The sequence below is a fragment of the Columba livia genome, chromosome 13 (assembly GCF_036013475.1).
Source record: "Columba livia isolate bColLiv1 breed racing homer chromosome 13, bColLiv1.pat.W.v2, whole genome shotgun sequence".
Taxonomy (NCBI): domain Eukaryota; kingdom Metazoa; phylum Chordata; class Aves; order Columbiformes; family Columbidae; genus Columba; species Columba livia.
In genome coordinates, this window is record NC_088614.1 from 5,887,040 (window position 1) to 5,904,987 (window position 17,948).

Sequence of the window (17,948 nt, forward strand, 5' to 3'; positions counted from 1 at the left end):
CCTCCCTGACGGCTCCCCCAGGGCTGTGAGCCCCCTTGGGGCTGTAAGCCTACACCGGTGTCACTTTCCAAACTGAAGGCAGCATTTCTCCCCTCTGGAGATGCACCCGGAGCATCGTGCTGCCCCAGGGCAGCAGCACTCGCGGCGGGGAAGGGCTGAGCCCCCTGCCCCACACCAGACACAGGCACTCGGGGAGAAGGAACTGGCTTTATGTGCGGCAGGGGCAGGGCTGGCACAGGGACAGCTCCTCCTGCCTTGGCAGCACCCCTGGGGGCGTGGGGCCACGTGCTGGCAGCTCCCAGCCCCGCTCGGGGTCTCCGTGTGGCTCCGTGCGCCGTGGCTGCACCGACGGTGCAGGACAAGGTCTGGTCAGCACAGCAGCACTTGATGTCCCTTAGGTCAGTGTGTCCTCGCTCCGCACGTACTCCCCGACGTCAGCCTGATGGAACACCACTATGGCCATGGGATCCACCTTCCGGCACTCCTGTGTGGACTTGGCGGCCACCCCGAAGCCCTGGGAGGGTGACGGGGAGGTGAGAGTGGGTTTTCCCCACAGCCCAGCCCTGGGCAGCACAGGGGCTGTGCCGGGTGCTCACCAGTGGGACGTCGGCCATGGAGTAAACCACCACGCCCTGGTACTGCGCCGTGTTCTCTGTGATGCGGCCTAGCCCCGACTTCAGGACATGGTTGCCGTAGAGGAAGGACTGCTCCGAGCCGGGCTTCACCCACACCTTGAACTGTGGGGACACAGGGCTGTGAGGGGCTGGGGAGACATGGGGGTGACACAGGGCTGGGAGGTGACACGGGGCAGGGGGGTGACGCAGGGCAGGGGGGTGATGTGGGGCTGGGAGGTGACGTGGGGCTGGCGGTGACCCAGGGCAGGGTGGCCGGGGGACCCGTGTCCCACCTTGGCGTAGGGCGCCAGGAAATCCAGGGCTGTGACGCTGAGCCGGAACTTCTGCGTCTTGGTGAACTTCCCGAAACAGGTGCCGGGTGACACCAGGTTGTCGCGGGGGACGCTGGCGGCCACCTTCAGCAGCTTCTCGCTGTGGGGAGTGGGGCAGAGCTGGGGCGGGTACCGGAGCCCCCGTACGCCCTGCCCGGTCCCCGCCGCTGTCCCAGCCCCCCCGTGTCCCCCCCCCGCTCACCTCAGGTAGAAGACGCGGTCTCGGTGCAGGCGGAAGCAGTAGGTGCCATCGGGCCGGTCCACCAGCAGCTGGATGTTCTCACCGATGCTGCGGGGAGAGACCCCGTGAGCCCGGCTCCGCGGGTCCCTCCGCCCCGCGCTCTCGGTCCCTCCCCGTGCCCGGCTGCCCCCGGTCTCCGTCCCCACACCGCCCCCGTGCCCAGTCTCTGCCGATCCCCGGACCCTGCCGGTCTACCCCGTGCCCGGTCGCTCCCGTTGCCCAGTCCCTCACTATCGCTGCAGCTTCTCGAACACCGCCCGCGTCTCCGCCTCCGTCAGCGGCCGCATCGCCCCGCACCGCGCACGTGTGGCCGCGCCGGAACCGGAACCGGAGCAGCCGGAAGTGACGCGGCGGCCGCCCCGGGCGCGATGGCGGCGGAGGAGGCGCGGCTGCTGGCTTGGCTGCACGGCCCGGCCGGGCCCGGCGGCCCCGAGCTCTCCGCATACGTGGCCGAGCTGGCGGCGCTGGGGCTGGCGGAGCTGGGCCGAGAGCCGGCGCGGCTGGCGGCGGAGCGGGCGCGGGTGGGCGCGGAGACGCGGCGCTTGGCCTTCGAGCACTACCGGGCGTTCATCCGCTCCGCCGAGTGCACCGGCAGCGCCGGCCGCGGCTTCGGCGGCATCGAGAGCCGCCTGGGCAGCCTGCTGGAGCGTCTGCCCGCGCTGCAGGACGCCTGCCGGTGCGGGGCCGGGGCCCTCGGGGGCAGTGGGGCCAGGCCGGTGGCGCTGGGACGGGGCTGAGGGGGCGGGAGCGGCCCCGGGGCCAGGGGCAGCGAGGGGGGTCCTGGTGCTGGACGCAGGGAGGGCGGGGGCAGCTGTGGCTGGGCTGCAGGTGTTGTCAGTATCGCTTAAAAGTGAATCTTCTTAGCAATTGCTGCCCTAAAGGTACGTAAATCCTTCCAGTTTTGGGTCAGTCTGACAAAGACAAGGGTGACTTGTAAAACACCTGATCAGACAGGCTGACCTGGCGGCTTGAGACATTTTGAACCTGCATGATTAGATGAGTCTTGTTCTAACACAGATCCGCAGACTGTTGGATAGAGTGTCTTTTAGCTGAGTGTTGCTCTTTACAAGCTAAAAGGATCACGTAATGCAATGTGCAGATGTGTCACCAGTTGGCTCTTTAGGGCTGCCTTGAGCGTGATAAGATTTTGTATATAACAGCTGCTACTTTTCTTGCTGTCATGCTGGCTTTGTTCCAGCATCCAGACATGTGCAGCCCTCTAATGACCAGTCTGTGCTGAGTTGGGCTCATTTGTCTGCACACTGAATAAGGAACCCTGGTGCTGGGACAACAGAGGCAGCGCTGGGAGGGGCCCTGGGTGACGCTGGGGAGAGGCCGGGATGGGTGGGGGGTCCCGGGGCCCACCCGCTGCACAGGGGGGACCCTGGTGCTGATGCCATCCCGGTCCCACAGGAACTTCATGCGTGATGCTGAGGAGATTGCCTGCAGCCGGCGGATGAACAGCCTGACACTGAACCGGCACACGGAGATCCTGGAGATCCTGGAGATCCCGCAGCTCATGGACACCTGCGTCCGCAATGGTTACTATGAGGAGGCGCTGGAGCTCGCTGCCTACGTGCGCCGGCTGGAGAAGAAGCACAGCAGCATCCCCGTCATCCAGGTGTGTCCCGCGCCGGCCCTGCCCTGCGCATGCTCCATGCACAGCCCCACCACTGAGGCCTGTCCCTCCCTCCCAGAGCATAGTGGACGAGGTGCGCCAGTCCGCCCAGCTGATGCTGAACCAGCTTGTCCAGCAGCTCCGCACCAACGTGCAGCTGCCGGCCTGCCTGCGGATCATCAGCTACCTGCGCCGCATGGACGTCTTCACAGAGGCCGAGCTGCGCATCAAGTTCCTGCAGGCGCGGGACGCCTGGTTGCGCTCTATCCAGGCTGCCATCCCCGACGACGACCCCTACTTCCACATCACCAAGACCATCGAGGCCTGTCGCGTCCACCTCTTCGACATTATCACCCAGTACCGCGCCATCTTCTCCGATGAGGAGCCACTGGTGCCCGCCGAGGGGCAGGCCCTCAATGAGGGGGCCATCTTCCACGGATGGGTGCTGCAGAAGGTCTCCGAGTTCCTGCGGACGCTGGAGCGCGATCTCCAGCGCGGGGTGGGTGCCCGCCTGGACTCGCTGCTGGGGCAGTGCATGTACTTCGGCCTCTCCTTCAGCAGAGTGGGGGCTGATTTCCGCGGGCAGCTGGCCCCGCTCTTCCAGCGCATGGCCGCTGCTGCTTTTGCAAAGGCAGTGGAGGAGACGGTGGAGAAATTTCGGGAGGAGATGAATTCCTACACACTCATCTCTGCCCCAGCTGTCCTGGGGAGCAGCGCAGCGGTGCCGGTGCCCGTGGCCCAGCCAGGGACGCTGCAGCCACCCATGGTGCTGCTGAACTTCCCGCCCCTCGCCTGCTTCCTCAACGGCCTCCTCGTCGCCTTCAATGACCTGCGGCTCTGCTGCCCCATCGCCCTGGCCCAGGACGTCACTGCCTGCCTGGAGGATGCACTCAGGGAGGTGAGACACTGGGGAACGAGGCTGGGCTGTGTCGTGGGGGAGCACAGGGATGAGCTCTCCCTGCCCCAAGTGTTCATAGAATAGAATTATAGAATCATTTTGGTTGGAAGAGACCCTCAAGATCATTGAGTCCAACCGTTTCCCCAGCCCTTGCACTGCCCCATGTCCCTGAGAACTTCATCTCTGTCTGTTCAACCCCTCCCAGGGATGGTGACTCCAGCACTGCCCTGGGCAGCCTGTTCCAATGCCCAACAGCCCTTTGGGGAAGAAATTGTTCCCAAGATCCAACCTCAGCCTCCCCTGGCACAACTTGAGGCCATTTCCTCTGGTCTTGGCGCTTGTTTCTTGGGAGCAGAGCCCCGACGCCCCATGGCTCCAAGCTCCTTTCCTCCCACCTACAGGGAGAATTAACAACTTTTTCAGAAACTAAAGACTTTTCCTTTTGCTCCAGGTGACCAAAACCATCCTGGCCTTTCACCGCGCAGAGGAGGCAGCATTCAGCGGGCGGGAGCAGGAGCTCTTCGTCCAGTTCTGCACAGCCTTTCTGGAAGATTTGCTGCCCTACCTCAACCGCTGCCTGCAGGTCCTCTTTCCCCCGGCACAGATCGCTCAGGCACTGGGTGAGACCTCGGGGTTGGCATTTCGTGACACCCCCCCCACGAGGAATAGTGGGTTGTGTATTGCTGTGGGGGTTCCTGTTGCCTATGGGCCCCCAGCCAAGCCCCCTCTTCCTCTTTACCAGGTGTCCCCCCCACCCAGCTGCAGCGCTTTGGCCGCCTGGGTTGCATCGACGTGGCCGCCCTCCGGGAGCCACTGGCTTTTCTCCTGCCGCCACCGGGCGATGAGGAGGAGGAACCGGCCCCGGAGAGCAGCACCCCACACCCGGAGGGAGAAGAGGAAGAATAAATTGCCGCCCCCTGCCCCTAGAACCTCCCCTCCTCCAGCACCGGGCAGCGCCCACCCTTTTCCACTGCCTTCACTCAGCGGCCTCCGCGCCGCCAGGCGGCGCTGTCCCGGCCGCCGCGGCTGCGCGCGCAAGTGGCTCTATGGCGGCGGCGCTGCGGCTGCTGGAGCGGGTCCGGTACCGGCCCCCGGGCCGCGGGTGCGGGGACGCGGCGGGCTGGGGCCAACGGGAGCGTTCGTACTGGCGGGCGCTGCGGCGGCGGGTGCTGGGCCCTCCCGTCCCGCCGTTCGCCACCCCGTGCCAGGTGGGAGCGCCGGTGCTCCGCGCAACCGCTGCTCCCGTGGGCCCGGAGCGCCTGGGCGGCCCCGAGCTGCGGGAGCTGGCGGCGGCGCTAGCGGCCGGGCTGCGGGGGCGGCCGTGCCTGGGGCTGAGCGCCCCGCAGCTGGGGGTCCCGCTGCGGGTGTTTGCCGCCGAGCTGACCCTGGCGCGGTGCCAGCAGTACCCGCCGCCGCTGCGCCGCGCACACTGCATTGAGCCCTTCCCGCTGCGGCTCCTCGTCAACCCGGTGCTCCGTGTCCTGGACTCCCGCCTCGTTACCGGCCCCGAGGGCTGCGCCAGTCTCCACGGCTTCTCTGCCTACGTCCCGCGGCACTGGGCCGTGCACGTCTCCGGTACCGACCCCGCTGCACCGCACCATCCTGCCCCGGGTGGGACGCTCCCCTCACCTTCCTGCCTGTTACCTCCCTTCTCTGGGCCACAGGGGTGGACGAGTGCGGGAAACCAGTGAGCTGGGAGGCAACGGGCTGGGCCGCCCGCATCGTGCAGCACGAAATGGACCATCTGGATGGGATCCTGTACATTGACCGCATGGACCCCCGCACCTTCACCAACGTCAGCTGGATGGAGTTGATGGACTGACCTGCAAGTGGGTGCCTGGACACCAGCTCTGCTGGTGCCTCAGCTCTCTGGTGGAAGCAGCACAGACCTGCGGCCCAGGGAGTTCCTCAGGGCTTTACTGCAGCCAATACAGCCCAGGAGGACTTAGGGCAGCTCCTGCCCATTCCTGCCCCCTCCCTGACTTTTCTCTGGGTAGGCAAGGTGGGGGGGACTGGTGTGGCCACCAGGAGCCTGATTCTGGCTGCATTTTGGCACCAAAAATTATTCCATGGGTCTAGGAAGAAGCACTGCTCCTGGGTGCCTTTGGCGCCCAGTGTCATGGTGTGGGCAGCCTCACAGTGCCCTGCGCAGGCACAGGCCCCTGGGTGGGGTGGGGGGAACCCTGTACCCCCTGGGGACAGACAGCAGCCCCTGTAGTCTCCTGCCTGTCAGTGGTGGGGGGGGGTGGCCCCCAGTGCAGTCAGAGCCTGAGGGAGGGGCTGGGTGTGGATTGAAGCTTTTGGATTGTTTTTATTTTCATATAAACAAGACAGAACCCAAAGCAGCATTAATTTAAAAAATAAAAAAGAGCGGGAAGAAGAATGGGGTGGGGCACAGCCAGGGGGAGCATCCAGCCACCCAGGCCATGCTTGGCCCCCCCCCCCCCCAAAAGTAGTGTCAGCCTCCCCAGCTGTGCTCCCTGCACCCTGCCAGGTGCTGCAGTATGAGGGGGGAGTAGTGAGGGGAAGACAAACCTGTTTGGCACAGCCATGGTGGGAGGGAGGGGCCAGCACGGCCACCCCAGCCCCACACCCCCCCCTCCCCCTTCCCTTAGCCTTCCTGCCCAAAGTCCTCGGTGAATTTCTTCACTTTCAGGAGATCCTCAGCATTCACGGTGGGGCGGGTGGTGGCCAGCGAGCGCAGCATGTCTGACTGCAATGCAGGGATAGGGGGGCTAAGCCCAGACACCATGGTGGGAGCGGCCAAGGGGAGACCAGGGCCTTCCCCAGCACCCAGCCCTGCCCTGGGGGCTCAGCACCGTGGCGAGGGGGACAGGGCAGAGGGAGTGAGGAGCCATATCCTCCCCCAGGAGCCATGGCCTTCGCCTAGGGACAGGCAGCTGTGCTGAGGGACAAGAACATGGCTGGATGGGTGCCCACCCCCATGCTGTGCTGCCACCCCCACGCTGTGTAACCACCACACTCACCATGGAGACAATGGGCTCCATCAGTTTGTCACTGGGCACCTCCATCCAGGTCATCTCGGTGGCACCGGGGTCACCTGGCGAGCACGGCGTCAGGAGATCGTCCACGATGACACCAGGGGTGGTGCGGGAGGGACCACGCACCTACGGCACAGCATGGCGCTGGCAGGTGGGACGGGACCACGGCACCAGCTGTGGCCAAGGAGGCCCCTGGGATAGACCCCTGTCCCAGAACAGCCCCACTCACCTTCTTGAAGTGCGTGGCCGACTGCACTTTGCGCACAGGCTGCATGAGCGCGTCCCGCACGATGATGCTGATGTCGGCCCCTGAGTAGCCCTCAGTCTTGCGCGCCAGCTCCTGCACGTTGGCCTCCGTCAGGCTGTGCGGGGTGTTGCCCAGGTGCAACTTGAACATCTGTGCCCGTGCTGCCTCCTCGGGCAGCGGGATGTAGATCCGCTTCTCAAACCTGCGGGCAGGGCGGGTGGGAGGCAGGGTGAGCCCCCACCATGCTGCCAGACCCCGCCAGGAGCAGGGGTGGCTTGTGGCCTGCTCACCTTCTCCTGATGGCCGAGTCCAGCACCCAGGGGATGTTGGTGGCACCCAGCACCAGGATCCCGTCACTGCTGTTCCCCACACCTGCCCAGGGACATGGCCAGGGACAGCTCAGCGCGATTCACAGGGAACTGCGGGATAAAGACATCCAGCAGCTTCTCCCACCCCCCTCCCGCCTGGGACCCCCCCCGCACCCTGCATGTGCACCAGGAACTCCGTCTTTATGCGCCGCGCCGCCTCGCTCTCGTTCTCGTTGCGGGAGCTGCACAGCGAGTCCACTTCATCGATGAAGATGATGGAGGGTTTGTGCTGCCGTGCCAGCTCAAAGAGGTTCCTCACCAGCCTGGGAACAAGGCAGGGGACGGGGTCCCCATTCAGGGACCCTCTGCAGCCCCAGTGGCACCCAGAGCCCGTGACAGCCCTGGGAACCCTGTGCTGGCAGTTGGTTGCCCCTGCCACCCATTATCTGTGTTAACAGGGTTCACTGATGTTTGCAGCAACTCCAGCACTGCCAGCCCAGCTGTGGGGACGCCAGGAGCCAGCCTGCAGCCACCGTGTGTCCCCATGCCCACTTACTTCTCACTCTCTCCCAGCCACTTTGACATCAGGTCTGAGGACGACACAGAGAAGAAGGTGGAGTTGTTTGCCTCGGTGGCCACAGCCTTGGCCAAGTAGGACTTGCCGGTGCCAGGGGGTCCAAAGAGCAGGATCCCGCGCCAGGGCGTGCGCTTCCCTGCGACAGAGGCCACTGTCATGGCTCTGACAACCCTGTGCAGGCTGGATCTGCATGGGCCCACAGGGACATGCATCCCCGCTGCTCAAGGTCACCTCCCTGCACACACTCGCCCCAGCTGCTGCCCCACAGCACCTCGTCCGCGGGCAGGTGGCAGCCACGGTGCTGCCGTGACCCTCACCAGTGAACAGGTGCGGGAACTTGATGGGCAGAATCACAGCTTCCTTCAGTGCCTCCTTGGCTCCCTCCAGGCCGGCCACATCACTCCACCGCACATTGGGCTTCTCCATCATGATGGCACCTGTGAGGGGGCAGCCCTGCTTGCATGGGCACCGCGCTCCCAATGTCTGCCGAGAGCTGCGACAGCCAGAGCCCCTGTCCCTCCCCACCAAACCCTCCACGCACACCACCCCCTGCCTCTTGGCACAGAGGCAGGTCTGGGGGCTACCAGGCCCCAGCAACACAACCCGGGGCCCCCATCCCACAGCCTCTTCCTCATCCCGCAGCCACCCCTTGCTGCAGCTGTTCAGGAATCCCCCCGCTGACCCCACGGCCACCACAGCCCCTCACCCATTAGCTGCTCCTGCAGCTTCTTCTTCTCAGGGTTCTCGCCCTCACTGTCACTGTCGCTCCTGGGGAGAGTGGACTCGGGTCAGGAGCAAGGCAAGCCCTGGTGTGGCAGCAGGGTCCCGCCAGCATCACTGTTGGGCAGGGAGGGGCCCCACACCCCCACGCACCCCTTGTTATCATTCTGGGACTCCTTGACTGGCTTCTTGCCGTGTTTGTCCTTGCTGCGCAGATATTCCTTCAGCTTCTCCGCCCGGTCCAGGTACTGCATGCACTTGGCTCGGATGCTCTCCTTCGCCTTTTCGCTGTGAGCCTCATCTGCACAGAACCCCCCCGGCATCACGAGGGGCCCCGCGCCGCAGCCCCAACACCCCCGGCGCCCCGGCTCACATTTGATGGCGTGCAGGAAATACTCCACGGCGTGCTGGTACAGCCGCAGCGCCTCCTCGTAGTTCTTGGCCTTGTCCTCCTCAGTGGCTTTGGTGACCAGGTCGATGGCTTTCTGGCGGGGGAGGAGGCAGCGCCGTGAGCCGGGGAGCGGCCCCGAGGGCCCGTCGAGGCCCTTTCCCACCGCCCCCGCGAGGGCCCGGGCCCGCTCGCACCGGGGCGGCCGGCGGGGCCCCGTCTGCAGCGCCCGGCAGGAGGAGGCCTCCGTCCCCCCGCCAGGGCCCGGGGCTGGGTGAGGCCGCCCCCACGGGGCCTGGCAGAGCGCAGGGAGACCTGTCCTCAATCGGCACTGGCACCGGGTGAGGCCTTTCCCCGGCCGGCGCCGCAACACACCGCCCCGGGACCGGCTGAGGCCTTTTTCCGGCGCGGCGTCCCAGCGCGGCGGGAGGAGGCCCGGCTCCGGCAGTCCCCCCGCCCCGGTCCGGTCCGTACCTGCAGGGTGGGCGCTGTCATCTCATCGCCCGGTGTCGCCGCTCCTGGCGCGGCCCAGCCCGGTGGCGGCGGCGGGGCCCGCGGGACCGGCCGCGACTGCGGCTGCGCACCCGGCCGCGGGACGGGGTCATCCCGCGCCACGCCCCCTCCGCCAATGCCCCGCCTCTTTCTGAGCCGCGCATGCGCACACAGCCCTGCGGCCAGACCACCCGCGCCCCGCCCCTTCGGAGCTGTGCCCCACCCCTCGGGCACACCCAGCACACGCGTGTGGACACGGAGGCTGTTCACACACACCCCCCGCCATCCCCCCCCCCCGCCCCGTGCTGAGCCCATCCCACCGCCCCCCCCCAGCACCCGCGGGTGTCTGTGACACCGGAGACATCCCCCGCCCCCCACCCGCGGCTGAACCGGCCCCCCTGCCCCAGCCACGCCCACGAGAGGCACCCCAGTCCCCCCCAGCAGCTCCATTCCAGGCTCTGCCCAGTACAGCCCAGCCTCCGGTACCGGACAGCCCAGCACTGCTCACCCCCTACATGTGCTGTACTGGGAATTAACTGTCCACCCCCCCGGCAAGCACACGGGCTGTGGCACCCACACTGTGACACCTGCAGCCCCCCCAGGCACCCGCTGCTGCAACCCCAGCACTCCCAGAGTGAGATTCGGAGCCCTCAGAAAAGGCAATCTGATATAAATAGCGATTTACAAAGAATACAAAAATAGAAGGAGCGTGCGGTGCCCGCGGCGGGGGGGCCGGGACCTGTAGTGCTTGTGTGCAAGTCCCAACCCCAGGCTGGGGGCTGGCGCCCCCCGCACCCCATGGCCCCGGGCCAGCACAGCCCCTGAGAAGCAGAAAGACGTGCAGCAGAAGTCGGCTGAGGGTAACGGAGTCTCAGCCGGGAGGGGGACCCTGGGGGCCCTGCTTGCACCACACCCAGGGCTCCCCCAGCACCCCGGGGTGAGGGAGCTGCCCCCCCAGGGAGACGAAAAGTAAAAAAAGCGAAAGTGCATCAGTCTACACATCCTGCCCCAAACCTGCAGGGGCCTACAACCCCCCAGCAGCGGGGGCTGGACCTGCACAGCAGCTCCCAGACAGGGGGGCCCAGGCTGCAGGGTGTGGGGGGGCCATGGGGTCAGCATAGCTTTGGGGGGGGGCCCCCCAGTTGGGCGCAGGCAGCCCCAGCCCCTCTGCCCAGCATAGCAGAGACTCAACTTCAGTTTTCTGGCTTTGGGAGGTTTGGGGGGTCACTGCCACATCCTGCCCTGCTGGCAGTGAGGGGGGGGATCAACCCCTTTTGTACCCCTGAGTGTCCCCAGTAAGACAAGTGTGTGTGTCCCAGCCTAAGTGGGGCAAGAGGACCCCGTGCTGCAGCAATGGGGGCTCCAGCCCATGCAGGGACAATGTGACCCCTCAGGGGGAGCCCCAAGGCAGGGGAGGCTCCCCCAGCACAGTGCAGGGAGCACCAGGGAGTCCCCAGTCTCCCAGGCGGGAAGTGGGGGGGGGCGGCGGGCTGGCCCCGCTCCAAGGCACAGGCGGTGAGATCAGCGATGGCTTCAGGCCCGGGGGGATTAAAGCTGGTGTCTGTGCCCGGGGGACACTGCGGGGCTGGGAGTGCTGCCATGTAGCTGGAGGGGCTCCCCCCAGGCAGCCGTCCTGCCACAGCCCTGGTGGCTCTCGGGGAGGCAAGTCCCGGCCCCAGCAAGGCACTGGTGGGGCAGGAGGGCTGGGGGTCCCTCCACTTTCACTGGCTGGTTTGTGATGGGGTGGCAGGCAGGGACCACCTACGCCAGCAGCCCCATGCGAGTGACTTTGGCCGAGAGGAAGGTGTGCAGGACAAAGACGATGGGCTTGGGGCAGGAGTGCAGGTCCAGTGCCTGGGGGGAAATGGAGAGCGGTGTCAGCTCCCCACCGGCACACCAAACCCCATGGGGGGCACTCACAGCTGAGACTGGGAGTTCCCACCAGCAGTACCCAGTGGGTAGGGGATCAAGGCAGCCGGGATGCTGCAGGGATGGGGGAAGCAGGAGCCAGCCCTGGAGGAAGCCTCCCCGAGTCAGGAGGTGAGCCCGGCTGCCCCCTCCTCACCAGTTCCCCCTCGGGGCCTCCGAAGTCCAGGTAGAGGGTCCTGATGCCGTCATCCGCCGACATCTTCAGCCTCTCGTAGGGGTAGCGGAAGAGGATGGCACTGCCGCCTGGCTCCTCCCGGCTGATGGTGAAGCCGTCCTCGTAGTGGAGGCAGAGCTGCACCCCCTGCCCCGCTAGCGTGCAGCCTGCGGCACCAGCACCCTCAGCCCCCGGCACCGGCAGCTGCAGCCCCCTGCCCCTGACATCCCCAAGGCAGAGGTCCCCCCGAGCTGCCCGGGTCCTGTTGCACCCAGAGCCCTGGGGGGAAAGGGGGAGCCCCAGGGTCCCCTCCGCCGCACTCACCCACTGTCACCTCCTTGATGAGCTCGGCAGCAGCGTGGCAGCCCTGGACGAGGACCCGTGTCCAGCAGGAGAGGTCCCGGTGGGTCTCCACACGAAACACGTGCATCTCCACGCCTTGGCGAGAGCCTGTCCGCGTGGCAAAGGTCAGCTCCGAGCCCAGGGTGGGCGAGCGGTGGCCTGAGCCTGAGTGGACGAGCCTGGGGGCAAAACAGAAGAAGGGGGAGGTCAGGAGGGCAGCAGCAGCACCACCCCACCCCTTCCCCATCAGTATTTTGGGGTCTACCCCTGGCTCCGGCAAGAGCCAAGGCACCAGCAGAAGGGCTGGATGTGGCCAAGGGGGACCTGTCCCTGGGAACACAGGGACAGATCCAGCCCCCCAGCCCACCTGGTTGCCACCAGCGGGTAGCTGTGGCAGGGGGAGGCCCAGGCATCCCGGGTCCAGGGCACGGCATCATACAGCAGCAGGTCCTTCTCTGTCACCGCCATCAGCACCGGCCGCCACTGCTGCCGCCCACCATCCAGACGCGCCTTGAAGAGACGGTGCGGGGCACCAGGCGTGGTAGAGGGATGGTGAGGGGCACTGGGGGTGGTGGCACTCGCTGCTGCCCAGCACCTCACTCCTGCGCCCACAGCCAGGGTGGCCCCACACCAGTGACTTCGCATTGCCGGGCTTGTGGCAGTGACCATGTAAAGCCACACACGGTGCTACTGAGAGCAGCCGCCCTGGAAAGCCGGACCATGGGCAGTCCCCTGGAACCGAGCTCACGGTGATGCCCAGGCAGGCTGCGGCTGTCAGAAATCCCAACGAGAGAGGGGGATGAGGACACAGCACCGTTGCCTTTGCCAGGGCACAGCTGGCTGGGGCAGGGGATGGCGGCTGAGCATGGTGCCCCAGTCAGTGTCAGGGCTCCCTGGCAGCAACCGCAGCCCCACCAGCACTGTCCCTGGGGATGACACCAGGCAGCGCCCGTTCCCAAAACAGCACTTTTGTCACATCCCAGGCACTGCGACATCCCCAGCAACGCCTACCTGCTCGGCCAGCCAGGCAATGTGCTTCACCTCCCGGCTGCCGGCCATGGCCCCACCGGCACCCAGCATGGCGTTGAGCTCGGCCAGGACCTGAGGCAGCAGCGCGGTGATGTTGGCGTGCAGCGCGGTGAACCAGGAGTGGGCCGTGGCTGTGTCCTTGCAGCGCAGGATCAGCGTGTTCCTGCTGTCCGGCGAGTGCAGCTCGATCAGCCTGCCAGGGGACGTGGTGCCAGTGGGGCCAGGGCAGTGGTGCCCGTGCCCAGCCTGGCAAACTGGATGTGCTGGTTTGGGGCTCCAGACGTGCTGGGGAGCTGCTGGCACAGCCCAGTGCCAGCAGGCAAAGGTGGGGGATTTGCAGGGCCCTCCTTGCTGTAGGCAGGGGATGCTGCCAGCCCCATGGGGGAGGCACAGTCCTGGCCCCGGCCAAACTCCACTGACTTTCCTTTCCCAGCTCAGGGAGGAAAACAGGAGGTGACGGCCATGGTGAGAGGCAGCCCCCGCCTGGGGGCTTCACGGAGTCTCCCCCAGCAGCAACTAGCGGGCTGGGGGTGTGGGGGTCACTCACCTGTTCTCCAGGTCGGGCATGCTGAGGTTCCTGGCAGCAAAGCACATCTTGAGTGGGATCACCTTGCGGTCGCGGGGGCCCTGGTGCTGGGGGGAGCCCGAGTCCTCACTGCTGCTCAGGCTGGGTGACTGCGGGGGAGCCCCCTCCCACGGCAGGTCTGACACCAGCGAGGGCTTCTTGATGTAGGGGGTCACCTCCCGCATGAACTTCACTGTGGGGAGCAGGGGGGCAGGTTAGGGCTGGGCAGGGCTTCTGCACCCCCAAGCCACAGTCCCACGTCCTGAGGATGCTTGGACCACCGGGGTGTCTTGTCTTCCCCCAGCATGCACAGGCACAGGGTCTTGTTCAGCCCTGGGGAGTTATGAGACCTCCCTAGCACCACCAGCACAGCCCGTGAGCTGAACTCACCCCAAAGCCCATGCTGCAGGCAGAGGACAGAGAGGGGACAGGGGACACCCTGCCATCCCTCCCAGGGGTGCTGCAGCCCTGGGGAGGGGACAGGGCCCAGAGGGTCCCACCCTGCCCTGAGACGGAGATGTCCCAAGGACAGGCACTGGCGGCTCGTCCCCAGCACTGGCGCAGGCATAGGAAGGTGACATGGCGCAGGACAATGGGCCGGGCAGGAGGTCACTCCACAGCCCATCCTGACCCGCCCCAGCCCCGCGCTGCCAGCATAGCACACGCCAAGTTTCCAGCACCGTGGGCGCCGCCGGTGCGATGACCCCAGGCTGCCGCTCGCGCCTGCCAGCAGCCTCGGCAGGAGGAGGAGGGTTTGCAGCCAGGACATCCCGGCTCCACGCTCCTCTCCAGGCTGGGCAGGAAGGAAGGAGCCACCGGCTCCCACTCCCCCCGGACTGCAGCTCCCCTGGCACCACCCAGTGCAGCCCCAGCGAGGCGCCGGCACCCTGCAGCCCCCCAGCTCTGAGCAGGACGCTCAGAGCCTGGCTCAGCCAGCCCACGTGCCACCACGTCCACACCAGTGCCAGCTGCCACGCTCAGGGAACACCACCGCTGTCACCATGTCAGGGAGCACCTACCGAGCCGCCGGCTGGAGCAGGGATGAGGCCAGGGGAGCAACCAGCACTGATGGCAGCCAGGGCCCCTGCCTGCCCCAGCTCCCCGGCCGGCACACACGCCAGGGGAGCAGGCCAAGCCGGCCAACCCGCCAGAGCTTTGCCAGGGGAGGAATGACAGTGGCGACAGGGACCAGGTCCGGTTCTCGGATGGTCGTTCTGCTGCCCGACACCCCAGCCCTGCGGGCAGGCACCTCTGTGCAGACAGGAGATGTGGGCAGGGCTGGGGAGTGGGCAGGATGGGGAGTGTGCAGGCAGACCAGCCCCCGCCGGATCTGCTGAGCCGAGCACACCGGGGACGTGCTGCCACGAGGCGCTTGTCCTTGCTGTGGGCAGCAAACGAGTTAATATTAGCCTCCCGCCGTGCTGATCCCGGGATTACCGCCATCCCCGCGCACCCCTAATCCTGCAGCCGGGCCAGGCAGGGCAGACAGTGCTGCTGGCAGGGGCGGCAGCTCCCGCCGTGGGGCCACTCGGCAGCTGTTTGCCAGATGTGGGCAGCTGCCTCCGGCACCAGCTGGGAGCCCAGCACCCTCCAGCCAGCCCCTGGCAGGGCTCCAGCACACGGTGCTGTGACCCTCTGATGCCAGTGCCAACCTCCACCAGGGCACGGCCACCACCTCCTCAAGGGCTGGGCTTGCCGGGAGGGCAAGAGGGTGAGGAGACAGCCGATGGCATGGGAGCCTGAGCCCTGTGCCAGGAGCTGCCAGAGGAGCATGGGCTTGGCAGGGCTGGTGGTTCTCAGCAGCGGCTGGGACCAGCAGGCAACTGCTGCTGGCTGCACCAGCTCGGCTGCCACAAGGAGGGACCCGGCACGAGCAGATGTGAGGACAGCAGCACAGCCAGCTCCCCACTTGTGGGGGGACACAGCTGCAGCACATGTGGGACTGTGGAGCCCCCCGTGCCAGTGGGCACAAAACTGGCACCGGGACGGCGGCACCTGCACCCACCTCTGCTGCTGCTGGTGAGCCAGCGGCCGGCACACACCACCCCGGCACACACCATCCCAGCACAGCTGCTCTCGCCCGCCTACGTGTTCACCACAAAGGAAACCCGGCCGCTGCCTGCACCCCTGCCTGGCCTGCTGCAGGACGGCTGCTCTGCCTGCACAGCAACGCCAGGTCAGCGCCGGCCTCGCTGGGCTGAGCCCCTGTGCACCGCCTGGACAGCACTGCTCCGTCATCAGGGCTGGAGCCCCCTCCTGCCACCGGCACCCGGAGAGAAACACGGAAGAAAACACCAAGAGGTTTCCCCACAGTTGCACACGGGTCAGTTCTTGCTGTCGTGCTTCCCCATCGCCAGCGCTCACCAGCCTGTGTGCTGCCGGCCAGAGGTTCTGCCCACAGCCTCCCCACAGATGCGGAAGGGCTCCCTTCCCCCTGCCTGTCAGGGCTCAACGGATGTCTCTGGGCACACCGGGAGGAAGGTGCCTGGTGCAGGTCCCTGCAGCCAAACACAGCGCCCAGCACAGGGGCTGTCAGTCCCATGGGTGGAGGGCTGGGGCTCCCATGCACCATGGTCAGCCCAGGGCCCCAGCAAAGTCCCGGAATCTGCCCAGGAGTTCAGATGGTTGCACCTCCAGGGGCTAGCAAAGAGAAACAGGGCAGGACGTGGGGCCAAGCTCCCCCAGCTCATCTCCAGGGCCCACAGATGCCAGCCAGCCCATCCTGCCACAGCCGCAGCCCCAGCGGGACGGGAAGGGGTGGCAGCTGCGGTGCCCGTGCCTGTGGCGGAAACAAGGGACAAATGCTGCGGTGCTGGAGCTCCTGTGGGACAGGATCAAACAGCCGAACAGCGCAAGGCAGGATGGAGGAAGGACACAGGAGAAGATGGTGAATCCGGCATGGAGTCCTGCCAGGACTCTCGCTGCCTGCAATGGTGGCCCTGACCCGCTGGGTGTTTAAACACCAAACCCAATGCCATAACTCCACCTCGTCCCCTGCAGTCCCCAGCCATGGCCAAGCTGCACAGAGCTACCCTGTGCTGAGTATGGCTGTGCCAGAGTCACCTCAGCACCCTTGTGCCAGGAGCAGGTGGGTGAGCGGGAGCGCCCATCACCGGCTCCAGCCCAGCCTAGCCAGGCACAGCCGCATCTGTGGAGCAGCCCCACACACCAGAAGACAGGCAGCCTCACTGGGACAGAAGGACAGTGTGTGTGGTACCATGGACATGCATGGGCCACCCTGACTCTCAGCACAGGGGACTCATGTCCTCCTGGCTGCCCAAGGCACAGCGCCCCACAGCACCAGCCCCGTGCCGCCGGGCATGGCAGGTCCTGCCTGAGCTTGTCAGGCAGCTGGAAACAGGTTGGGCAGGAGCCGGTGGCTTCGCTGGGCCAGCCTCAAGCCAGCTGCACCACGGGCATAGAACCCACGGGGACATGGGCAGATCCCAAACCCACCCCCCAGAGAGCCACTGCCTTCCCTGAGGACACGGAGGGGGCAAAAGCAGCCACACTCGGGGCTCTGTCCCCAAAGATGTGGGACACCACAGCCAGGGGACTCCCGCTCTGTCCCAGGGGACACAGTCCGCAGAGATGGCCCATCCTGGTCCCTGGCTGGGAGGGGTCCCTGTCCCACTACAAGCAGGAGCACCCTGGCCAGGGAGGGGACACTGCTGTCCCTGTCCCTGTGCCAGGTGAGGGCACACCGAGATCCAGCACTGGGATAGGGAGTTTTGGGGGAATAAACACACACATACTGTGTCCGAGGTGGGGAGAGTGGGGTCCTGTAACCGGAAAAGCGGACCAAGAAGGGGTCCGGGCGCCCGGTGACAGCGGCAAGGGGGTGTCGCGGGAGCCGGTAGTAGGGCTGGGGGACACCCGGAGAGGATAGAGGGAGCACCGGGGCTCCGGGGGTGGGGTTAGTCGGTACCTTCGAGGATGACCTCCTTCCCGGCTCGCTTCAGCGCCTGGACGGCTTGATCGTGGGTGGCATCCCGGAGATCGACGCCGTTAACGGCAAGGATGGCGTCGCCCAACCGGAGCGCCCCGCTCCGTTCCGCCGCCAGCCCCGGGAAGATACGCGAGATGAGCACCGGCATACGGTTCTCCCGACCTCCCTTGATGCTTATACCGAGCCCTCCCGCCTCCGCCTTCACCACCCGCACTCTCCGCACGCAACCGGGCGCCGCCTCCGCGTTGCCGTTCACCACGCCGTTCACCGCCGCCGCTTCGCCGCCGCCACCTCCTCCTCCACCTCCTCCTCCCGGTTCCGCCGTCAGGCTCAGCGCTTCGCCGCTCAACTCCGCCGCCACCCGCACCCAGCGCTCCCGGAGCAGCAGCTCTAACAGCCCTGTTTTGCACGCCCGGGTCCACACGGCCATGCCGCTGCCGCCGCCGCCGCCGCGTACCGGGAGAAGGGGCGGGGCCTGGGAGGGAGGGGGGCGTGGCCATCGGGGCCACGCCCCCGCCCGCATGGCGCGCTGCGGTAGGCTCC

General features: G+C 66.6%; 5 protein-coding genes across 5 annotated transcripts; 2 read left to right on the forward strand and 3 right to left on the reverse strand.

Annotated features, from left to right (window-relative positions):
- Positions 1-193: 193 nt before the first annotated feature.
- Positions 194-1,535, reverse strand: NIP7 (nucleolar pre-rRNA processing protein NIP7). Its single transcript, XM_065028321.1, has 5 exons — positions 1,419-1,535; positions 1,149-1,235; positions 908-1,046; positions 597-737; positions 194-514 (listed from the first exon to the last, which is right to left on the reverse strand). Exons 1-5 carry the CDS (start codon positions 1,472-1,474, stop codon positions 395-397), a joined length of 543 nt encoding a protein of 180 aa, XP_064884393.1. The 5' UTR covers positions 1,475-1,535; the 3' UTR covers positions 194-394.
- COG8 (component of oligomeric golgi complex 8) lies at positions 1,520-4,625 on the forward strand. The gene is made up of 5 exons (XM_065028267.1): positions 1,520-1,863; positions 2,601-2,808; positions 2,885-3,703; positions 4,155-4,323; positions 4,446-4,625. Exons 1-5 carry the CDS (start codon positions 1,556-1,558, stop codon positions 4,607-4,609), a joined length of 1,668 nt encoding a protein of 555 aa, XP_064884339.1. The 5' UTR covers positions 1,520-1,555; the 3' UTR covers positions 4,610-4,625.
- Positions 4,626-4,749: 124 nt separating this feature from the next.
- Positions 4,750-6,045, forward strand: PDF (peptide deformylase, mitochondrial). The gene is made up of 2 exons (XM_021290703.2): positions 4,750-5,278; positions 5,368-6,045. The coding sequence occupies exons 1-2, from the start codon at positions 4,750-4,752 to the stop codon at positions 5,523-5,525; spliced, it is 687 nt and encodes a 228-aa protein (XP_021146378.2). The 3' UTR covers positions 5,526-6,045.
- Positions 5,989-9,578, reverse strand: VPS4A (vacuolar protein sorting 4 homolog A). The gene is made up of 11 exons (XM_065028266.1): positions 9,420-9,578; positions 8,931-9,042; positions 8,711-8,858; positions 8,544-8,605; positions 8,155-8,274; positions 7,817-7,973; positions 7,435-7,583; positions 7,243-7,324; positions 6,935-7,154; positions 6,691-6,831; positions 5,989-6,416 (listed from the first exon to the last, which is right to left on the reverse strand). The coding sequence occupies exons 1-11, from the start codon at positions 9,438-9,440 to the stop codon at positions 6,315-6,317; spliced, it is 1,314 nt and encodes a 437-aa protein (XP_064884338.1). The 5' UTR covers positions 9,441-9,578; the 3' UTR covers positions 5,989-6,314.
- Positions 9,579-10,091: 513 nt separating this feature from the next.
- SNTB2 (syntrophin beta 2) lies at positions 10,092-17,943 on the reverse strand. The gene is made up of 7 exons (XM_005504829.4): positions 17,385-17,943; positions 13,439-13,649; positions 12,874-13,084; positions 12,230-12,372; positions 11,845-12,041; positions 11,503-11,687; positions 10,092-11,291 (listed from the first exon to the last, which is right to left on the reverse strand). Exons 1-7 carry the CDS (start codon positions 17,926-17,928, stop codon positions 11,199-11,201), a joined length of 1,584 nt encoding a protein of 527 aa, XP_005504886.3. The 5' UTR covers positions 17,929-17,943; the 3' UTR covers positions 10,092-11,198.
- Positions 17,944-17,948: the final 5 nt, after the last annotated feature.